We start from the raw sequence: 19,310 nt of genomic DNA on the forward strand, positions 1-19,310 counted from the left end.
GTTTGCAAGTATTTTTGTAAGTGGTTAAATGTTTTTAAGATTTTGAAAATACTTACATTGACAGCATTTCTTTTACAGACCCAGGCGGGACTTTTTCTTCATTATTTATTATTATTACTACAATACTGAGGAAATAAAAAAAGAAAATAAATAAACCACATATTTCTAGCTGGAAAATGCATGCAAATATGGTGTGCAAGCCTTTTAAATTGAAGCAGGCCTGAAGCTACAGCAAGAGCCCAGGAGGAGCTGATCTCCAGGGTTCGTAAGGTAAGCATCACACTAAGCATTTAAAAATACATTCATTTTTCCCCACAGGCAAACTGCAGTTAGCTGAGGTAGCAGCTTTGTGTTGGGTTTCCATTCCATACCTGGAACTTAACAGGTAAGACACAAGTAGCAGACTTAGATCTGATTTGGTACAGTAATGCAAGTCTTAAGTTTCCTAGAAATGCTGATATTAAGAGACTATCAAAAATATATTAATTATTCTACAGGCACACAGAATAAGCTAATTCATTACCGTTTGTAGTGCTCCCAAAACTCCAATCCCCAAAGAAAGGAACTGAGCCATAAGAATAATAAGTTTAATTTAATTAATACAGAAAGCACATGGTACATTCCTTTCCAGCAGCAGCTAATTCCACTCTTCCACTAGGGAAAAAGAAAAAAAGTTAAGGCTAGTTGAACACAACCTGATACAATGGTTTCTTTCCCAAACTCATTTCTGGAGACAGCACAAAACATGGGATGTTTATTTAGCAAAAATATCAAGGACAGAGAAAAACATGCTTTGTTACAGTGATAAAAACACACCACGCTTTCAGGCTGCTTTCTACACCAACTCAGTTCTGAAACCATAAAACTGCAGTTTGCAGTGTGTTCTGCCCCAGTCTCATGTTGGGCAGCTATCACTGGGAAACCTGGGGACCAAGTTCACCTATTCCATGGAGTGTAAAGTGCACAAGAAAAATAACTGCATTGAAAAAAAAAAAAAACAAACATCTGTAATAAAAAGTAATTCCTCTTACATGCAATACTTGCTTAAAGTGGAACTGTCACAGGCTGCATAGTGAAACACTATACTACATTTGCAAGAGCACAGATTCAGCATCACAGGCATCAGAAAGACTTGTACTGAACATAGGTATTTCGGTATTTTTTCCTCCAATTATCTCCCATGCCAAGACAAGCATTCTCATGCAGCTTATTGTGGCTCTAGGGTGCGCTCGTTTGGGTTTTTAGTGATGTGTACAGCATCACCTGTAACTAACACCTTCTCACTTCACCCTCTTATGTTCAAAATAAGCAAGCAGTTAGTGGTGCAATGAGTCTTCCCATCTACTACTGATTTGATCCCCTATTTCTAAAAATAATTAGCAGAGTAGGAGCTCAGAGTTTTATCAGTGCAGTATTTATCCCCAAATATTAAAGTTTCGGTATTACCAAACTTTAAATTTTTTACAGTCTGCCAGGAACCATATTTTCTGTTTTCCCACTCACAGGTTAAGGCCATTGTTAGCAATACTTAGGAGCCAAACCCTGAAACAATGATCTAAGTGCTATTATTAATTTATGGGCACATACACCATATAAAGAACAACTCACTGGGAGGTTCCCAAGTGCATTAAACACATAAAGGGTTGGGTGCATTCCCTGGAATCTTTGGCCATTACATTTACCAGCAGTAGCTGCTTCAGAATAAAGGCTACTGCTTCAAAATAGCTTATTCAGATCCCCTACAATAAATGCTGAAGGCTAAAAACAGTTTCTTACCCTTGTATGGAAGCTATTTTACAAGTTTCCTTTCACAGTGAAATCACTTTTCTGTCTGTGTACTCCTTTCTGAGACCAGAAATAAAAATTGGGGTTATTTCCACATTTCATTTACACTGCTAGATTATTTCCAAGCCAGTGCAGTACACCATAAAGCAATACTTTTTGGATAAGAAGACTCAGTTGTCAAAACCAATGCTGTTTTTTTAAGCTATAGAGACATCTCTGTCCTCTTCACTGATAAGCAATAGACTAACCATGTAATCATATACTGTTTGCAAAACTACTTACTGTTTTGCAACAACATAAAGTGGTTCAAAGGCGCAGGCTGTAGAGTACTGCCAGCACTTCCAAACACAGTATTTGTCAACAAGCAGCGTGCACAATAATGTACTTAAACTCCAGGTTTTCTGCACATTCTCTACATGTACCACAGGAAGAATTCACACAACTTCTTTTCCATTTCCAGTCTAAGGCCAGACAACTGGCAGCAAGAAGCCAAGCAGCTCATTTACACCCATCTGTTTTAAGTCACTTAATCAAAAATGCATCCTGAAAAAATGGGATTTTTGGATACTTGCACTTGTAGAAAAGGATATTTTGCTACAAGATTATTTAGCTAGAAAACTACAACATGGTTGCCAAGTCCCAGTCTCCCATCTGTCTATAGCAGTTCCAAGGCTTCAGGAAGAGGTAAGGTAAAATCATTTTAGGTAGTATGTAATGGCAGGTGGAAGGGGGAAGTGGCGGGGCAGCCTAGGGGTGGAAGGAGGGAAAGATGAAACACATGGAAGACAGAGAAGATAACGCACTGGGAAAATGAGAAGATAGGGAAGAGAGACTGCAGACACTCTGGTCTCACTGGTACATAGGTTTGTGCTTGAAAAGCCTTACACTTACCTTGAGATGCTTCTATGGCATCTTTGTCAATACATCTGAGCACCTGCAGCAGAGCAGAATGGTATGTAGCCAAGGAAAAGCCAAGAGACAGCAATCCACTCACTGACAGATGATTATAGAATACATCACCTAAACCCTCCCTGAAATTTTTCAGGAGAGAAACAGTTGAGAAAGAGTTCAAGAGCAAGCAGTAGTACTGAAACTAAAGTAAGAGGTTTTCCAGGAAGCACAGACTACGTAAGTAAAGCGAGGGAGTGTGGAACTAGTAAAGGCAAAAGCAACAGTGACATTTCTAACAACATTCTTGCTCGAGAATGAAAAATTAGAGCACACTTCATGCAGCGGCTAACAGAACAGAACTCATCACTCCTTGCTTTCCAGGTCAGTCCTTCAAATGGCTTTCAGATCTCTAATACTCTTCTGTGGTAAAGTGTATCCCAAAGGAAGAGTCTAGGTTTTCCAAGAACAAAGTAACACTATTTTCTACAATACGGGATCAGTCTCCATTGTCTTTAGAAGCAGTGGCTTTTTGCAAGTTGTATTTTGTGACTTCTCCTTCTATAGACTTGATCCCAAAGAGGAAGTTCTCCATATAAAACATCTTAGTCGAAACTGTACAGCTCATATATATGCAATTTGTACAACCAGATTTTACTGTATACATATAGTTGCAAGTTTGCTAGTCAGTGTAGACAAAAGTAGCTAAAAAGTAACTAAAATAGTATTTCACTGCAAACATGAAACAATAGACTTCAGAGATTAATATTTTACATCAACACAGGCTCACAGGTTTTGCAGCTTTTCAAGTCAGTTTTCATTAAAAGGTATACAGTAAAACTCTCATCTACTTTTATATATAGTCTCAGCTTTTCAAGCAGATTTCTAATATTCACCACCAGTAATCCTGAAATGAACAACCAGATGTATAACAGATCCTGGGGTAGCTTAATGTACTGTAGAAAAGTCAGTTTTGTTTACCAAGGTCTAGAATCCACTTCAGTAACATTCCCTGAGGCAACCCACTATTTGATTGTGTGGTTCTCCAATCATTTGTATATAGCTACTCTTCTGTTCTAGACTGCTTTGTTTCATTAAATAGACAGAAAAAAAAATCTGTTGACTTTCATTGCTAATTTTGTATTCCACCAACTATGCTTCCCCTTAATATCCTCTTCCCCTCCTCCTTTTCCCCTCCAAAAATCTTTTTTGCACAAGACAGGAGTTCAGATCTTTAAATGAACGTTAATTTTTGAATAAGAAATGTGTGAACTGAAAAGAATGTAGTAGACAGATGCAGAATAGAATTAACATGCAATGAACAGTCTAAAATTTATCTTGCTAAAACTGAAGTTGTTCTCTCTATTGAAGACAGAATCTGTGGTGCTAAAAAGACCAAGGCTGCAGAAAAGTGGACAGGTGGAGGTTACAGAAACAGAAGAGAATCACCATCCCTGGTCCACAGAAACACAATGAGCAAGAATCCAGTGTATCCTTACATGCTCAATGGACTAAGGAGGTTTCTCCTGATATAACTCCACCTTTAATATCTAAAAAAAGACGGTCTGTAATCTTAAAAGCACTTAAAGCTTTTAATTTTTAGTAACTTCACTTAGACTTTGTTTATAAAACAAACACACAAGCACACATCCCAGAGTGCAAAATGCTTAAATACTTCAATTACAGAACTCCACATGTGGTTTTTGGAAAAGTGATCCTTTTGCTCTTATAGTCCATTTCTTCCATGGCCAGCAACATCTGCATTAAAATTAACCAAAACATGCAGCAAATGCAGCAGTCAATAACTTTGTACTGTTTCTTCAGTTTTCCAGAAGCCATTGTTCATTTGTATAAACTCATCGTTGGACTTTGATACATGCACATGTACGCATCACAAAGTAGTCTTCTTGCACAACCTTGAATCTTTCTGGAATCTAATGAGTGTAATTCTTCTAGAGACATCTTCAGATATTCACCAACTTCTGGACATGGGGTAACTTGTGGAATGTTAAAGCCATTCTGACCTCCTTTTAACCATAAGTAAAGAAAAAGGAACAGATTAGGATAGCAGCTACATGCATGTGCCTTTGAAACATACATTAATTATGACAGCATCACCAGTTCCTGAAAATGCCTTCTGAAGAAATCTAAATACGCCTTTCTGGTCTATTGCAGTGTAAACATCTAAGAGACTGTTATCAGCCAAGAAAAATATCAGCTTTGGTGTCAGACTATCTTGTAGTGTTTACTAACAAAATATCCACACAACATCCCACCAGAGCAAGAACTTTGGATTAGTTAACACTAAAAATTCTGTGTGACTGTAGGAAGGTGACCTGAATATATACCCCACTTCGAATGCTACTGAAGTGGTTAATGATACAACAACTGGTAATGGCTGATGAATTTACAAGCCATGTTTGTCTGTACCTGACTTGTCAGACTAAGTCAGGGTTTGCTCCTGGGCACTTTCCATGTAAAAATGAGAACACTCAGGCAACACAAGTGTGAAAATCCATGACACCATTCCGCTGTAGATGTTTTTAGCTTATAGCTAAAAAAAAAAAAACAAAACTAAACAGTATCTGTGATGGAGAAAACTAATATCAGCAGAACATATACCCAGTGATTATTTATCTTGTACGATCTACACTCCTGAAATAAACTGGTTCTCTACACACGTGAGTCCTACATGTTTTCAAGCACTCTGAAACAGAACTCGATTGCCTACTGGTTGTTCCAAGAAAGAGACTTTAATCCTGCAGCAGCTTCACTTTCAACAGGAGGCAAGACTCTTCCCCCCCCCCACCAAATCACACTGTAACATGAGGGTTCAAGAATTCTTCATGCAAAGAGCTGTTACTATGAGTCTGTCATGTCATCTGTTGCTGTTTTTCTCAGGCACCAGAATTAAACAGTATTTAATGCAGCAGCATGTAAGAGAACACTTGTTTTACTGACATTTGTTTTATTACAGAGTAACAGTTTTCCACTGATAACTCGAAAGAGATTCAAAGGAAAGGCATAGATGTTGTGTGACTATTTTATTCTAAAGACACGTAGGCTAAGTCATCTAAGCAAAAGCAATAAAAATATTTGCATGCTACCCAGTAACTCCGTACATCCACTTAAATATCACCAGAAAAAACATTCCTGCAGTTAAAATTAATTCCCTGTCAAACCTGCAAAGTATAGAAAAGTGTCTAAAAGTCCAACCATAAAACCTGTGAAGTTACTACTATACCAGCTACTTACCAATTGGATTATCCATCCAATTTAGATGAAATTCAGATCATGAAAATCAGTGGCTGCTATAAAATCAATGCACTGAGGTAAGGCCGGGTCAAGATTAGTGTCCCAGCATCAAATGCATCAAATTAAACAATATTAATATCCAATACTTTAACAAAGAGGCACTGAAATTCAAAATAATAATAGAAAGAGTAGTAAGAATAAAAAAAAAGGTCTACCATCCCGATCTGCCATGCTGTCAAAGAAGAGCCAGGCGGAATCATCCCTCCCATATTTAACAAAAGCTACATAGTGGCTTGTTTCTATGCAGAGAACAGCAAACAACTCCATCTTCTGGTACGGGATGCAGCCGTGTCGCCAGTCCCAGTCTGGCAGGTCTTTAGGTAGTGACAATGGATTGAATTTATGACTCTGTCTCTTGGGATGAAGATGAACCTACAATTGAAGTGATATTTCAGAAGGGAGAAACTACCCCATAAGATTATTTGTTTCAGTGGCAGACAAAGCTAAAGAGAACATTACTGCTGAACTGAAGATTAGTGGCATTAGAGAAGGAGCTGCAGTAACAATAGCAGACTAAGCATTTCTTCTACTTTTCCCCACTACTGTAGTTCAATATTGCCCGAAAATTCTAATCTAAAGTTAGAAGGGAGGTCAGATTTAATGCAACAATTCTCTACTCTGCTCAGACTTGAAAACAAGCTATGGCTATGACAGCTTCATGCAAGTTACCAAGCAGTTTAAAATTAAGTGGTTCTGTCATGAATTTATTAATTCAAACAAGGTACCATATTATAGGCTTAAATTCTAAACCAACAATAGTGTGTGTGCCTTTAACATAGAAGAGACCAAACTTCTCTAATTACTTAGCATGTAGAGAGAAAGGAATGTTTAGCTGATGGGGGAAGAAACATCATAGGACTCGTAACAACTATGAGACAGTAAATAAGACCAAGGATGCTGGCCTTCAAGATAACAGAGTAGCACCCAACATGGAGCAAGACTGGAACAGGAGAGAAGCAAGAACATACCAACTGCCAACTCAGTACTAGGACCTTGTGAGCATGCACAAGCACTGAGGTCATTCAGTAAACACAGTGAGGAAGACTATCGGGGACCACCAGAAACCCCCACTCAGCAAGAAAGCACATGCATAATTAGGATGCAAATATTATGATTAGTTCCAGGAAATCTCATTAATATGTCAATAGTTTCCTGGAAAAGCTGCAAATATGCACAAGTATGCTAAATATATAGCTGCTGTTGGCAAGTACCGGCTGCGCTCATCTTCGCAAAATGATTCGCATGTGCACTCAGTGCCACAATAAAGAATGCTGCTTTCTAAAACTTCAAATTGAGTCTTAGAGAGTTTCTCCAACCAACTTTTACAGTGACATTTTATGTAAAATTATAATTTAAAGCAGGCAACAGTAAACAGATTCGAATTTGCTTATGATTATCTCTTCACTGTATTACATCCTGGATCTGGCAGTTGCCACGTTTTTAGTAAGAAACCATCAGTGAATACATTGCAGGGTCAAGTGGAGTCCCTAATTTGTCATCTGGTGAGCACAGTCACAGTAGTGCTGGTGAGAAAAATCTCACTTTGCTCTTATGCCTTTCTTTTAGTTATTACAGCATATACCATTTGGGTTAAACCTGCATAGAGTAACAAAGACAACAACTTACTTGGGTATTGCACGTTTTGCAGAACTGTTTGATTTTCCCAGCAGAAATATCAGTATCTTCGTAACATTCTCTGCACTCATACATAGCGAGCCCTCCACATATGCGGCACTGCCTGGGAGCTGCATTTTAAAGGAAGGTATTAGTCTCAAATTCAGGGAGGCATTTTTTGGTTTAAGACCAGGGGTATAGAAAGGAGTGAGAATTATGACTTTAAATTTAAAAAAGCCCACTACATAAAAAAAAAGCTAGAACCAGATTGTAAATCAAATCAAAAATGTACCACAGTATTTAACTTTTCTTTGACATAATGTGGAATAAGAGAAAAACACTGAGAGCAGGAAGTTGCAAAACAGTATGTTCTATCAACTGCATGAACAAGTGAAAGCAGGCTTTTACATAAAATCAGCTCTCTTTCATCGTACTGGTCCAGCTTTTAGCCCTTGGTCTGTCAACAACAGGGAAATAAAATAAAAAATATCGCAAGCTGATGGCCATCACAGAGATTATTACTCTAAATAATAGAAAATATTATTTTAGAATTATAACTCTATTATTTTAGAGATTATTTTTCTAAAATGTTAGTGGTTTTATGAATTCTTATCTCACATTTAAAAGTGGGTGTCTTAGGTGATGTAATGAAAAAAAAATCCGTCACAAAAAAGTGATCCAATTTGTAGTTTAAAAACGCACCATTGCTAGATGCTGCATATTTACACACTAATCTCAGCTTCTCCTGGTTTGACGAACTGATGACAGAAAGTTTAGGAATAAGCAGCACAGACTGATGAAGACTAATGAAACATAGTCAACATTGTAAATACCTGTTAACCAATCTCAGTGCTACACTTACTTAGTTTTTAAGATTTCCTAACTGCATATTAACAAATTGTTTTGCTGTTAATAACTCAATTTTAACAACACTGTTTTGAAATAAAAAAGTTTAGTTGTAGAGATACTCAAGAATTAAACATAATCAAGCAAGTTATATTCTGTATAGTTATAAGCAACATATAAGCAAGTTATATTCTCTGGGTCTTCTGAATTATAGCTTTTAATGGATGTAAGAAAAAAAAATAGCATTCAGCATTCTAGCTAGTAATCTTTCCTTTCTCCTCAGCCTGAGCATCTCGCACTACCTGGTTAAACATTTTATTAAAAACCAAACAAATCCCCAAAACTACCAGGTGTACTTACTTTGACTGTGTCAAGTCACTCTCAACAAATCTTTCATTACAATGCCATATACTTACTGTCTTCAAGTAAGTCTGTTATATTTAATTCCAAGGATGGAAAAATTTTGTTGAACATTTTGAAGTCTTTTCCAAACCGAGGCATCTGGATGATCAGGCAAGAGGGTGCCTAGGTAAATTGTCAGAATATAATGTAACAAGCTTCAGATAGACAATTACCTAAATTTAGAGAGATACATCTAATGCAATAAACGTTCATGTTATTTATAACTTGCAGCCTGTTGACTTCTAAATTAACAAGAGGGTAAGCAAAAGAGAAGTCTTCGAGAAAAAAAAATTAAATATGGGTTATATAAAAGCTTTTATATAAAATATAGCTTTTTAGCTTATAGCTAAAAAACAAAACAAACAACAGGAAAGTGGCATCTAAACCATTGTCAAATATTGTAAGTCCCAATCATATTCAAGTAGGATAGTAAATGTACTGGACTACATTCCCCATGCCATGGGGAAATCTTGCTTTGTAAACCTTTTTACAGAGGTATCTCAAAATACTAGCTCTTACAGCAACTTACTGGTGGTAAATAAGTTTGCTTTTAGTAATTCTTTACCTAAATTACTTTGGTCTGTTCAGCCAAAGGATACGTGGCATTAAGGCAATCTTAAAATATTTCTGTAACATAGGCAACCTGTACCACTGACATAGCACTCCCATTGCAAATATGTCTGCATTTTGTTTTCACACCAAAATCCCACTCTTATTCTATTGCTGAATGAGTGAACATCCAAGTATCATCACTAACTGAGCAACAGCTGTCACCCACCTCTGCAAACTTCAAGTTGCTGTTGATGAATGACCACTCTAGTAACTGCTGAATTGTTGGGACTCCAACTTTCTCATTTTTGTCCATGAAAATTTGATAGAAGTAACAGTCTTGTACTTTCTGACCTGCTGATCTAAAATCAGATTAAAAGAAAGCAGATTTAGAAGCTTTACTGCAACAATGATTGTATTTTCCTACTAAAATAACATCTACCAGAAAATAAAAGTCTATACAACATCCTCTCTACATTGAAATAGGTTGTGTTTTCAAAACCAATTCCAATACACAAAACCCCCCAATCAAACAAATATACCACTCCTCCACAGCCCTCCTTCCCCCAGGCCTCTTTCCCGCCCACCCCCTCCAAAAAAAAAAAACAAAAACAAAAACAACTAAAATGAAAAGAACCACAAAACTTCAATATTTTATACTGACAGAGGGGAAAAATATTAAGCTACCAATTTAAACAAGATTCAAGGTCAAATGTTTCAAAACAAAGTAAAAATTCAGTACTTATATCTTCACATTATTTTTCTCTAACATAAATGTAAAATTGCAATACTTGCGAAGAGAGATTCAGATGAGCAATACAACTCACACTGGAAGGGTGTAAGAAAGTGCACAAAAGACTGTGCTCACATTGGAGAAATGGGTTTTGCTATCATGAACAAAAAGCACACAGGAGAAACCAATAGCGAAAGAAAGAAGTTACGCAGGAGCTGTTTCATCCCAATGTTGACGTTCCTGGGAACATTCATCACATTTGCTATAAATGGTAACCTCTTCCCAACTCAGCTAACATTTAAGAAAACACTGCTTTTTAGAATACTCAAGTGTTGAAAAGATTCTAGCTGTATGATGTGCTCATAGTCACTATTATTAATCTTAAGCCTACTTTTAAGAAGAAAGGAGACTTCAGAATTACTCTTAGAGTCAAGGTAAGTGCATAACACATAACATTTTCAGAGCTAAAAGCTGAATAGTGGAACCTAACTTCTGTTCTCCTCTGTATAGCACAGACATGACAAAAACCTCAAAAGCCAAGGTTTCCAAAAGATGGTTACAGAAACATTGAGGAAATGTACAAGTGGAGTAAGAGGCATTTACTTTTATTTTATTTATTTCAGCTGTGATTTAGAATCATAGAATAGTCCGGTTTGGAAAGGACCTTAAGATCATTTAGTTCCAACCCCCCTGCCATGGGCAGGGACATCTCACACTAAATCATGTCAACCAAGGCTCTGTCCAACCTGGCCTCGAGCATTGCCAGGGATGGAGCATTCACAACTTCCCTGGGCAACCCATTCCAGTACCTCACCACCCTAACAGGAAAGAATTTCTTCCTTATATCCAATCTAAACCTCTCCTGTTAAAGTTTTAACCCATTGCCCAATGTCCTGTCACTACAGTCCCTAACGAAGAGTCCTTCTCCAGCATCCCTATAGCCCCCCTTCAGATACTGGAAGGCTGCTATGAGGTCTCCACGCAGCCTTCTCTTCTGCAGGCCGAACAGGTCCAACTTTCTCAGCCTGTCTTTACACAGGAGGTGCTCCAGTTCCCTGTCCTTGTGGCCCTCCTCTGGACTTGTTCCAACAGTTCCATGTCCTTTTTATGTTGAGGACACCAGAACTGCACACAATACTCCAAGTGACGTCTCATGAGAACAGAGGGGAGAGGCAGGACCACCTCCTTCAACCTGCTGGTCACACTCCTTTTGATGCAGCCCAGAATACGGTTGGCTTTCTGGGCTGTGAGCGCACACTGCAGTCGGCTCATGTTCATTTTCTCATCGACAACCACGCCCAAGTCCTTCTCTGCAGGGCTGCTCTGAATCTCTTCTCTGCCCAACCTGTAGCTGTGCCTGGGATTGCTCCAACCCAGGTGTAGGACCTGGCATGGTTAAACTTCATGAGGTTGGCATCAGCACACCTCACAAGTGTGTCAAGGTCCCTCTGAATGGCACTCCTTCCCTCTAGCGTATCAACAGAACCACACAGCTTGGTGTCATCAGCAAACTTGCTCAGGGTGCACTCAATCCCACTGTCCATGTCACTGACAACTATGTTGACAAAGACTGGTCCCAACGCCAATCCCTGAGGGACACCACTCGTTACTGGTCTACAGCTGGACATTGAACCATTGACTACAACTCCTTGCATGCGGCCATCCAGCCAGTTCTTTATCCACCGAGTGGTCCATCTATCAAATTGATGTCTAATTTAGAGAGAAGAATGTCATGTAGGACAGTGCTGAACACTTTGCACAGGTAGATGACATCAAGTGCTCTACCCCTGTCCATCAGTTCTGTAGCTCCATCATAGAAGGCCACCAAATTGGTCAGGCAGGATTTGCCCTTAGTGAAGCCATGCTGGCTGTCACCAAGCACCTTGTTGTTTTTCATGTGCCTTAGCATGCTTTCCAGAAGAATCTGGTCCAAGATTTTGCCAGGCACAGAGATGAGACTGACTGGTCTGTAATTCCCTGGGTCATCCATTTTCCCCTTCTTGAAAATGGGGGTTATATTTCCCTTTTTCCAGTCGTCAGGAACTTCACCTGTCTGCCATGATTTTTCAAATATGATGGCCAGTGGCTTAGCAACTTCATTCACCAGCTCCTTCAGGACCTGCGGATGGATTTCATCAGGTCCCATGGACTTGTGCACATTCAAGTTTTTAAGATGGTCTCAAACCAGATCCTCTCCTACAGTGGGCGTAGGGTCATCATTCTCACAGGCCCTGCATCTGCCTTCCAAGACTTGGGTCGTGTGGTCAGAGCCTTTGCCAGTGAAGACTGAGGCAAAGAAGTCATTAAGAACCTCAGCCTTCTCCAAATCCACAGCAGCACACCTGTTAACTACCAAAACCTAGAAATACATTCTCACATGAAGATCTATTATTCTAATTATATTAATAATAAAGACCCTTATTATAATTATACTTTGGTACCTTAGCTATTTCACAGGAATAATACATAAGGCACAGGGGGTTCTCAGAATGTATTTCATAGAATTGAAAAGAGGCAGTAACACCGTGAGGGTCTTAAGATGGCAAGCTGTTATTTGAACACTTCTTCATATAAACTAAAAACATACTTGAAGTTACTAGTTTTTGTGGTTTGTGGTGGTTTTTTGTTTGTTTTTTTTTTTTTTTAACCTAACAGTAGGCCTTTGTCTAGACAGAAACAGGAGCACAGTTCCAAATTCACATCTATATGCCTTGATCACTCATCCTTTCCAATTCTTTTCAAGATTTGCCTACAGAACCACCACAGAAGGTAGCCTCAGAACTCTCACATGTTGTCTATGTACTCTCACATGTCATCTACACAGTGAACTAGAGCATACTGCATACAGATGCTGTAACCAGTGCCATAGCTCCCATCTCTGCACACTACAACAGACAATGGGCACTTACCCTCACACTGCTGAGCTAAAGCAGCATATAAACTAATACAATTCCTTAGATGAGGAAAGGACTGAAAAACTGTGGACACTGGGGCAAAATCCACCTACCAAAAAAGATAGCTGCCAAATTTGTCAATAGAACTTTATTATATTGAATCTTATTAGTAATATGAATCATAACTCAAAGGTGCTCTAAGAGTTCAATTGGAAAGGCAGCAGATAGACAGTCTCTCACCAGCCTCTACAAATAGACAAGTTCAACAAAGAGAAAAAGACTCACCTTATTTTCAACAGTGGCTCAACTCTTAAAATATGGTGAAATAAAATATTCAAAAATTCTTCTGGATCTGCAGGAAGAGGGAGAAAAAAAAATCCAGTTACCATGCAAAACCAGATATATAATTAAAGATTGATTTTAAACAAATGTTTCCAAAATTTTAATAGGAACAGAAGTAAAGGTTCATTTTTACAGCTTTATTAACACTAGTAAGATGAGAAAATGAACATGAGCCGACTGCAGTGTGCGCTCACAGCCCAGAAAGCCAACCGTATTCTGGGCTGCATCAAAAGGAGTGTGACCAGCAGGTTGAAGGAGGTGGTCCTGCCTCTCCCCTCTGTTCTCATGAGATGTCACTTGGAGTATTGTGTGCAGTTCTGGTGTCCTCAACATAAAAAGGACATGGAACTGTTGGAACAAGTCCAGAGGAGGGCCACAAGGACAGGGAACTGGAGCACCTCCTGTGTAAAGACAGGCTGAGAAAGTTGGGCCTGTTCGGCCTGCAGAAGAGAAGGCTGCGTGGAGACCTCATAGCAGCCTTCCAGTATCTGAAGGGGGGCTATAGGGATGCTGGAGAAGGACTCTTCGTTAGGGACTGTAGTGACAGGACATTGGGCAATGGGTTAAAACTTTAACAGGAGAGGTTTAGATTGGATATAAGGAAGAAATTCTTTCCTGTTAGGGTGGTGAGGTACTGGAATGGGTTGCCCAGGGAAGTTGTGAATGCTCCATCCCTGGCAATGCTCGAGGCCAGGTTGGACAGAGCCTTGGTTGACATGATTTAGTGTGAGGTGTCCTTTGCCCATGGCGCGGGGGTTGGAACTAGATGATCTTAAGGTCCTTTCCAACCCTAACTATTCTATGATTCTGTGACAAACTATGAAGATTTTTATGACACAAAACGATTTAATCTTTTGGCGTCAAACAGTCCTAATAAGAGACACAAGCTCAATAGGCTAAAAAAAAGCTTTCCAGTAAAGATCCGAAAGATGCTCTCTATTTCAGGGGAATCATTTGGCATAATGCAACTGTTCCAGGAGAAATAAAACTTTTTAAAGAAAACAACGAAACTGCAGTGAAGCAGTGAGAAGTGGTGACAGTAACACACAAAAACCACAAAACAGCACAAAGTTCATCTAAACCAGAGACTGAATTCTCCAATCAAGAATGCAGCCAATAGTGGCATCCCAGAGATCTATTCTCCCCCAACACAGTTTTCTGATGTATTTCTCTTCCTGCCACTAACTAATAAATACTGGTTTTCAGCACTTAACATTTACAAAGAAAGTAGTGTTCACCCCCCCAAAAAAATGAAACTATATAATACAATACTAATTAATCATTGTATGCAGCAAAATATCAAAAGGTTGGGAATTTATTTTTCTAACATGATTTACACATTTTATTTCTTAATACTTAATACACTACTACATACCCATTGTGACAATGGAATGTTGTAGTGTAAAGATTATTCCTCAGGGACCAAAGGGACATTTTGAAAAAGGAGAAAGACCTCAGCTTTATTACAGTCTTCATTTCTGATGAAAAGCCTTAGATCTCCCCTCATTGCTAGAAGGCAGGGAAAGAAATACAGTCTTTTGCTGCCTTACAGCAGAAACTGTTCAGCTAGGGCTCTTCATATGTTAAGGAAACAAAGAGTTCTTTTTACCACCCAGTGGTCACTCAGATCTCTGGTGAAGATAATACTGCTACAGAGACATGTAAGTGTGGTTCAAAGAAAGAAAAATGACCTCATTTACCTTTTTCCTCTGAAGTGAATCCTGATGCAGCTTCAACTTTTTCAAGTATTTTCCTCAGTTTCATTATTTTTGTAGCACATACATATCCGTATCTGAGAGAAATCAGTTTAATAAGCCATTAGCTAGTTTGTGATCAAGTCAAAGATCCCTCTTTACCTGTGTACAATGTTGCTTCAAAACTATGACTGACTCCCAGTTTTTTCAATGCAGTATAAGTTCAGTGAAGGGCTTAACATCCTTACATAACCTTTAAGGCCTCTTTTAAAACATTAACTTACCAGGGTAACTGTTTTCTGGTCTGCCAGTCAATTACTTTTGTTTTCACTCTACTTTGCATCAGTTAATACATTTTCAGAATATCACATAACAGCACTGTGGGTGTTGTTAACAAAACAGTATTTCAGTATTTGAGAAAAAAAGATACAGAAGCTGAAGTTTTGAGGATTCGATCTTTTCCTCTAAAACTTTAGAAATGCAAATAAAGACTTGAGCATGATGGAAAGGCAGGAGAAGTAACACTTTCAGTCTCCTCAGTCACTTTTTCTGCTGACCAGGGTATATCCTACCTCCTATTACCAGAAAACCCTTGAACACACCAGGCAAAGTGCACACACTTGTATAAGGGTTCAGAAGCAGTCATTTCATTCCAGGAATCCAGAGAAAAATTTTGTAATAAATTGTTCAGTGACTGCACACAGAATTTCAAAACTACATGTCTGAAAAATAAAGTTACACACAAATAGCTTTTCATGCAGATTTTTACTGTATTTCCTTTGTTCATTGTGCCTAAAAAATTACAAAGCTCATGTTAAGTTGTTTAAATGTGTTTTGACCTCTTGTGGACTACATATAGAAACTAACAAAACTTTTAAAGCCCCGACAAATCTAACAAATTGTGAAACTCCACATAAGATAATTCAAATACTTTTCTTGTCAGCAACAGCATTAAAAACACGTAAATATGAATGCTATGAATAAATATATTTTGCATTTATCAATGCAAATTTTACAATAGCTTTATGCTGATCAATTTCCAAATAGAGACCAGTGAAAATATTTTATCAGCAAACAATGAATAACTCTTTCCAGCTAGCACTGCTTAAATTTACCACGCTGAATAAGTAAAAATAGTCCAACCAACAGAACAGACTGGCAGCAGCAGCTAGCTAAACTCTTTAGATTTGCAACAGGAATGCATATAAAGAAGAATCTGGTGTAAAAAATTATATTAGACCAGAGACCAACTAATGTCTTCACTTACATTCTCAGAGGATTCACGATCTCTGTCCTCAACAGCTCTTGGGTCTCACTATAATACTCTACGTCATTTTTTTCTTTAGGTCTGAGTAACACAGTGTCCAAAACAGAGCTAAAAGAAAACAAGCTAGGAAGAAAAAAAGAAAAGGAAGGTTGTTTTGATTCTGGAAGATACCACCACTCAGATGCTTGAGCAACATAAGACAAACCAAGCAAAGCCACAGGAAAAATTAATAGAATTAAATAAACTCAAAAATATATAGTTAAGAACAAGGACAACACAGCTGTACTAAACAGGAAAAGGCCACTCTAATCCAGTGTCCTTTCTACAGCAGAGTACAAAACCAGTTGGCCCAGGATTCTGCAAATGTAAGTTATAAGAGATTACCTCCCTCCCTCCACCACCCAGCCTGTGCACGCTCATCCTTCAGAACTCAATCAGGCTAGGGACTCAGTCAAAAAGAGCATGGATACATAAGGGCCAGCACAATTTGGACATGATTAGCACTTGCGTTCTGCTGCAAATGCTGCAGAAGCTGTTCAGATTGAAAGAGCATAGTAATGTGTCAAAGGTTGCAGTGCATGACTTTGTAGGCTGTGCAGCAATACAGTCATTACAACAAAGATCACGCGTTGTGCATTTGTAGCATGGGATGCCACTATACAAATTATGAACTTACCAGAATAAGGTGGAGTCTAAGTAACAGGAGTTGTAATGACCCTGGATACCTTTCTTCTTTCCAATCATTGTCTCTAAACCTTCTTTTTCCATTTTTGGAGGAGTGTTTTCTTCTACCACTTCACTTAAGTAACCTCCAAAGGCTGAAAGTTTTTTTTTCAAAAAACACTTTAAAGCCTCGAATTTTATCCTCCTTGATATTTTCCTATTAATGTTTTACAGCAAAGTTGCTGCCTTAGTGTGTAAGCATTCCTTCTCTGGGCTAGCATAGCATTTTATTATAGCTGAGACTCACTGCTTCCAGACAGCGAACAAGGCTTTACATTCCACTGACAATGCACATTAGAGTGCTTCAGAAAGCCTGGAGCACTGAATTAATTTTATCTAGTAGGAATGAAGTTCTCTTCTCATTATACATGCCCTGTTCTCACTATTTTACAAGTATCAGACACTTGTTTCTTTGCTTTTGTGTCAGGCTATACAACATGACCTAAGAAATCTCAAATATTTGAAGTCAGGAAAAAAAATGAATTTTTTACTACTAACTTCTACCATTCAAATACATGCTTTTCTGTGTTAAGATTTAGGAAAACACTAATCTGACATTACAGAAAAATAACTATCTTAATTTCTGATAATGCAGTCAACTATTAGCGTTGCAAACACTATTTTCAACAAAATTGCTTTGTAACTGCTAAAGATTTACAGCATAACAAAAAAAACTCAACTTCATTTTATGAATTTTTTTAAATATATGAACATTTGTTTGCTTTAAAAGGTAATCCGTAGAAGGGTTATGTTCTGTACAGACTGATATTCTAATTATTCATCTCATTTATGTAATACCTGTACAGATTTTCAAGTGTTCCATACAAAGAGCATATTGCAGAAATAAATTAAACCAAACCCCAGGTCAGTTCCTAGCTGATAAGTAAGCAGAAGCTCAGTACCTAGAGAGTTGCAGCGTTCAATCTGGTTGGAAACTGGCTGTAGTGAGGCAAACCTGGAATCTGGCCTGCAGCTTTTGAGTTTAACAAAAAGAGCTTTCTTCGGAGCACACGTGAAGTATCGAGTTCCCTTAAATGTGCCATCCGTACAACCTGCACATTCATCTTCCTGAAAATTCAAGTGAGAATTCACTATGTTTCTTATTTCTAGAATTCTAGAGTAAAACATTTGACAGTGTATCTACCCATACATCACCCTTCAGATACTCTGAAGCTTGATATACAATGTTCTTGCATTTTAGCATACAAAGCTCCAGCTGAAGTAGTCTTTAACAGGATTTATTGAGAAAATTAAGAGTCTCATTTTTTCCTTCATGCTTAAACTTTTACTCCATCCAAAATAAAAATTCCACCAGAAGCAGCTCGGGGGAGGTGGAAGAGGAGAGCAAGAATTAAACCTGTCAACATTAGGAACTTAATTAAGCTAGCCAGTAACTCCAGATACTTTCTGTAGTTAGAAACAACACACATCCACTACCAAGCATCTTTTAAAATGGAATTAAAATCACTAAGCACTGGATAGCATGAATACTTCCAGGGTGGCTGTTGCCTGCACAAGAAAAATACCTTCTGTGTGCACAACACACAAAATGTAATCAAGGAACGACAACACAAACTAGGTATGAAAAATAACAAGTTATCATTAGTGGTCTTTTGACAACAAGATTTAAGATATACTGTTTGCTTACTAACAACTGCTAGGTTTTAACACAGAAATGCCTGATGGCAAGTCCGAGACCCTGGTTCAACACAAAGCACCCTAAGATGCAGCCTCAGAACACCTGTGGCAAATGGTAGCTTGAGCTTCACAAAAAAAAAACAAAAAAAAAAACAAAAAAAAACCCACAAAAAAAACCCAAGCTGAAATTCCAGTCACATTCTCACCTACTTTGCTAAAGATGTCTGTTGTTTTACATAATTGTACACTGCTCTGAAATGTTACTGAACATGATTCCAAAATAAAGAACTGCATCTCCCTAATTGCATACACATTTATTTAGCTGATAGCCAATCACAACCTTGGCAGCAGCTGCCAGAGAGCAAATGTCAGCACAGAGCAGCAATTCATGGTTGTAGCAACTGTGAATCTACAAAGGGCCCACAAAACACATCAAGCACATGGCAGTCAAATTAATAGCATCACTACTAGCGATTATCAGAGCCAGTGATCTCTCTCTGACAGTCATGGCTCTGACCACTGCCCGTTTGCTGGTATGCAAAAAATAAACACACAATTCATATTCAGTAAGGACTCTTACAGCCAGAGCATTTTATGTAAACCTGCATTTTAACTTTTCT

At 38.3% G+C, this 19,310-nt stretch overlaps 1 protein-coding gene across 3 annotated transcripts in view; it reads right to left on the minus strand.

Moving 5' to 3' along the window:
• Window positions 1-573: 573 nt before the first annotated feature.
• The window catches only part of CYLD (CYLD lysine 63 deubiquitinase), a 30,567-nt gene continuing 11,830 nt past the window's right edge, over window positions 574-19,310 (minus strand). For all 3 annotated transcript variants that reach the window (XM_031051811.2, XM_031051810.2, XM_005152215.3), the window contains 10 exons: window positions 17,955-18,120; window positions 17,006-17,147; window positions 16,330-16,452; window positions 15,069-15,160; window positions 13,312-13,378; window positions 9,629-9,761; window positions 8,865-8,973; window positions 7,615-7,733; window positions 6,144-6,360; window positions 574-4,700 (listed from right to left, as the gene is read on the minus strand). In XM_031051811.2, the coding sequence (XP_030907671.1) occupies window positions 4,516-4,700; window positions 6,144-6,360; window positions 7,615-7,733; window positions 8,865-8,973; window positions 9,629-9,761; window positions 13,312-13,378; window positions 15,069-15,160; window positions 16,330-16,452; window positions 17,006-17,147; window positions 17,955-18,120 (1,353 nt within the window). In that variant the 3' untranslated portion in view covers window positions 574-4,515. The remainder of the gene's footprint in view (window positions 4,701-6,143; window positions 6,361-7,614; window positions 7,734-8,864; window positions 8,974-9,628; window positions 9,762-13,311; window positions 13,379-15,068; window positions 15,161-16,329; window positions 16,453-17,005; window positions 17,148-17,954; window positions 18,121-19,310) is intronic.

The sequence above is a fragment of the Melopsittacus undulatus genome, chromosome Z, assembly GCF_012275295.1.
Source record: "Melopsittacus undulatus isolate bMelUnd1 chromosome Z, bMelUnd1.mat.Z, whole genome shotgun sequence".
Taxonomy (NCBI): Eukaryota; Metazoa; Chordata; class Aves; order Psittaciformes; family Psittaculidae; genus Melopsittacus; species Melopsittacus undulatus.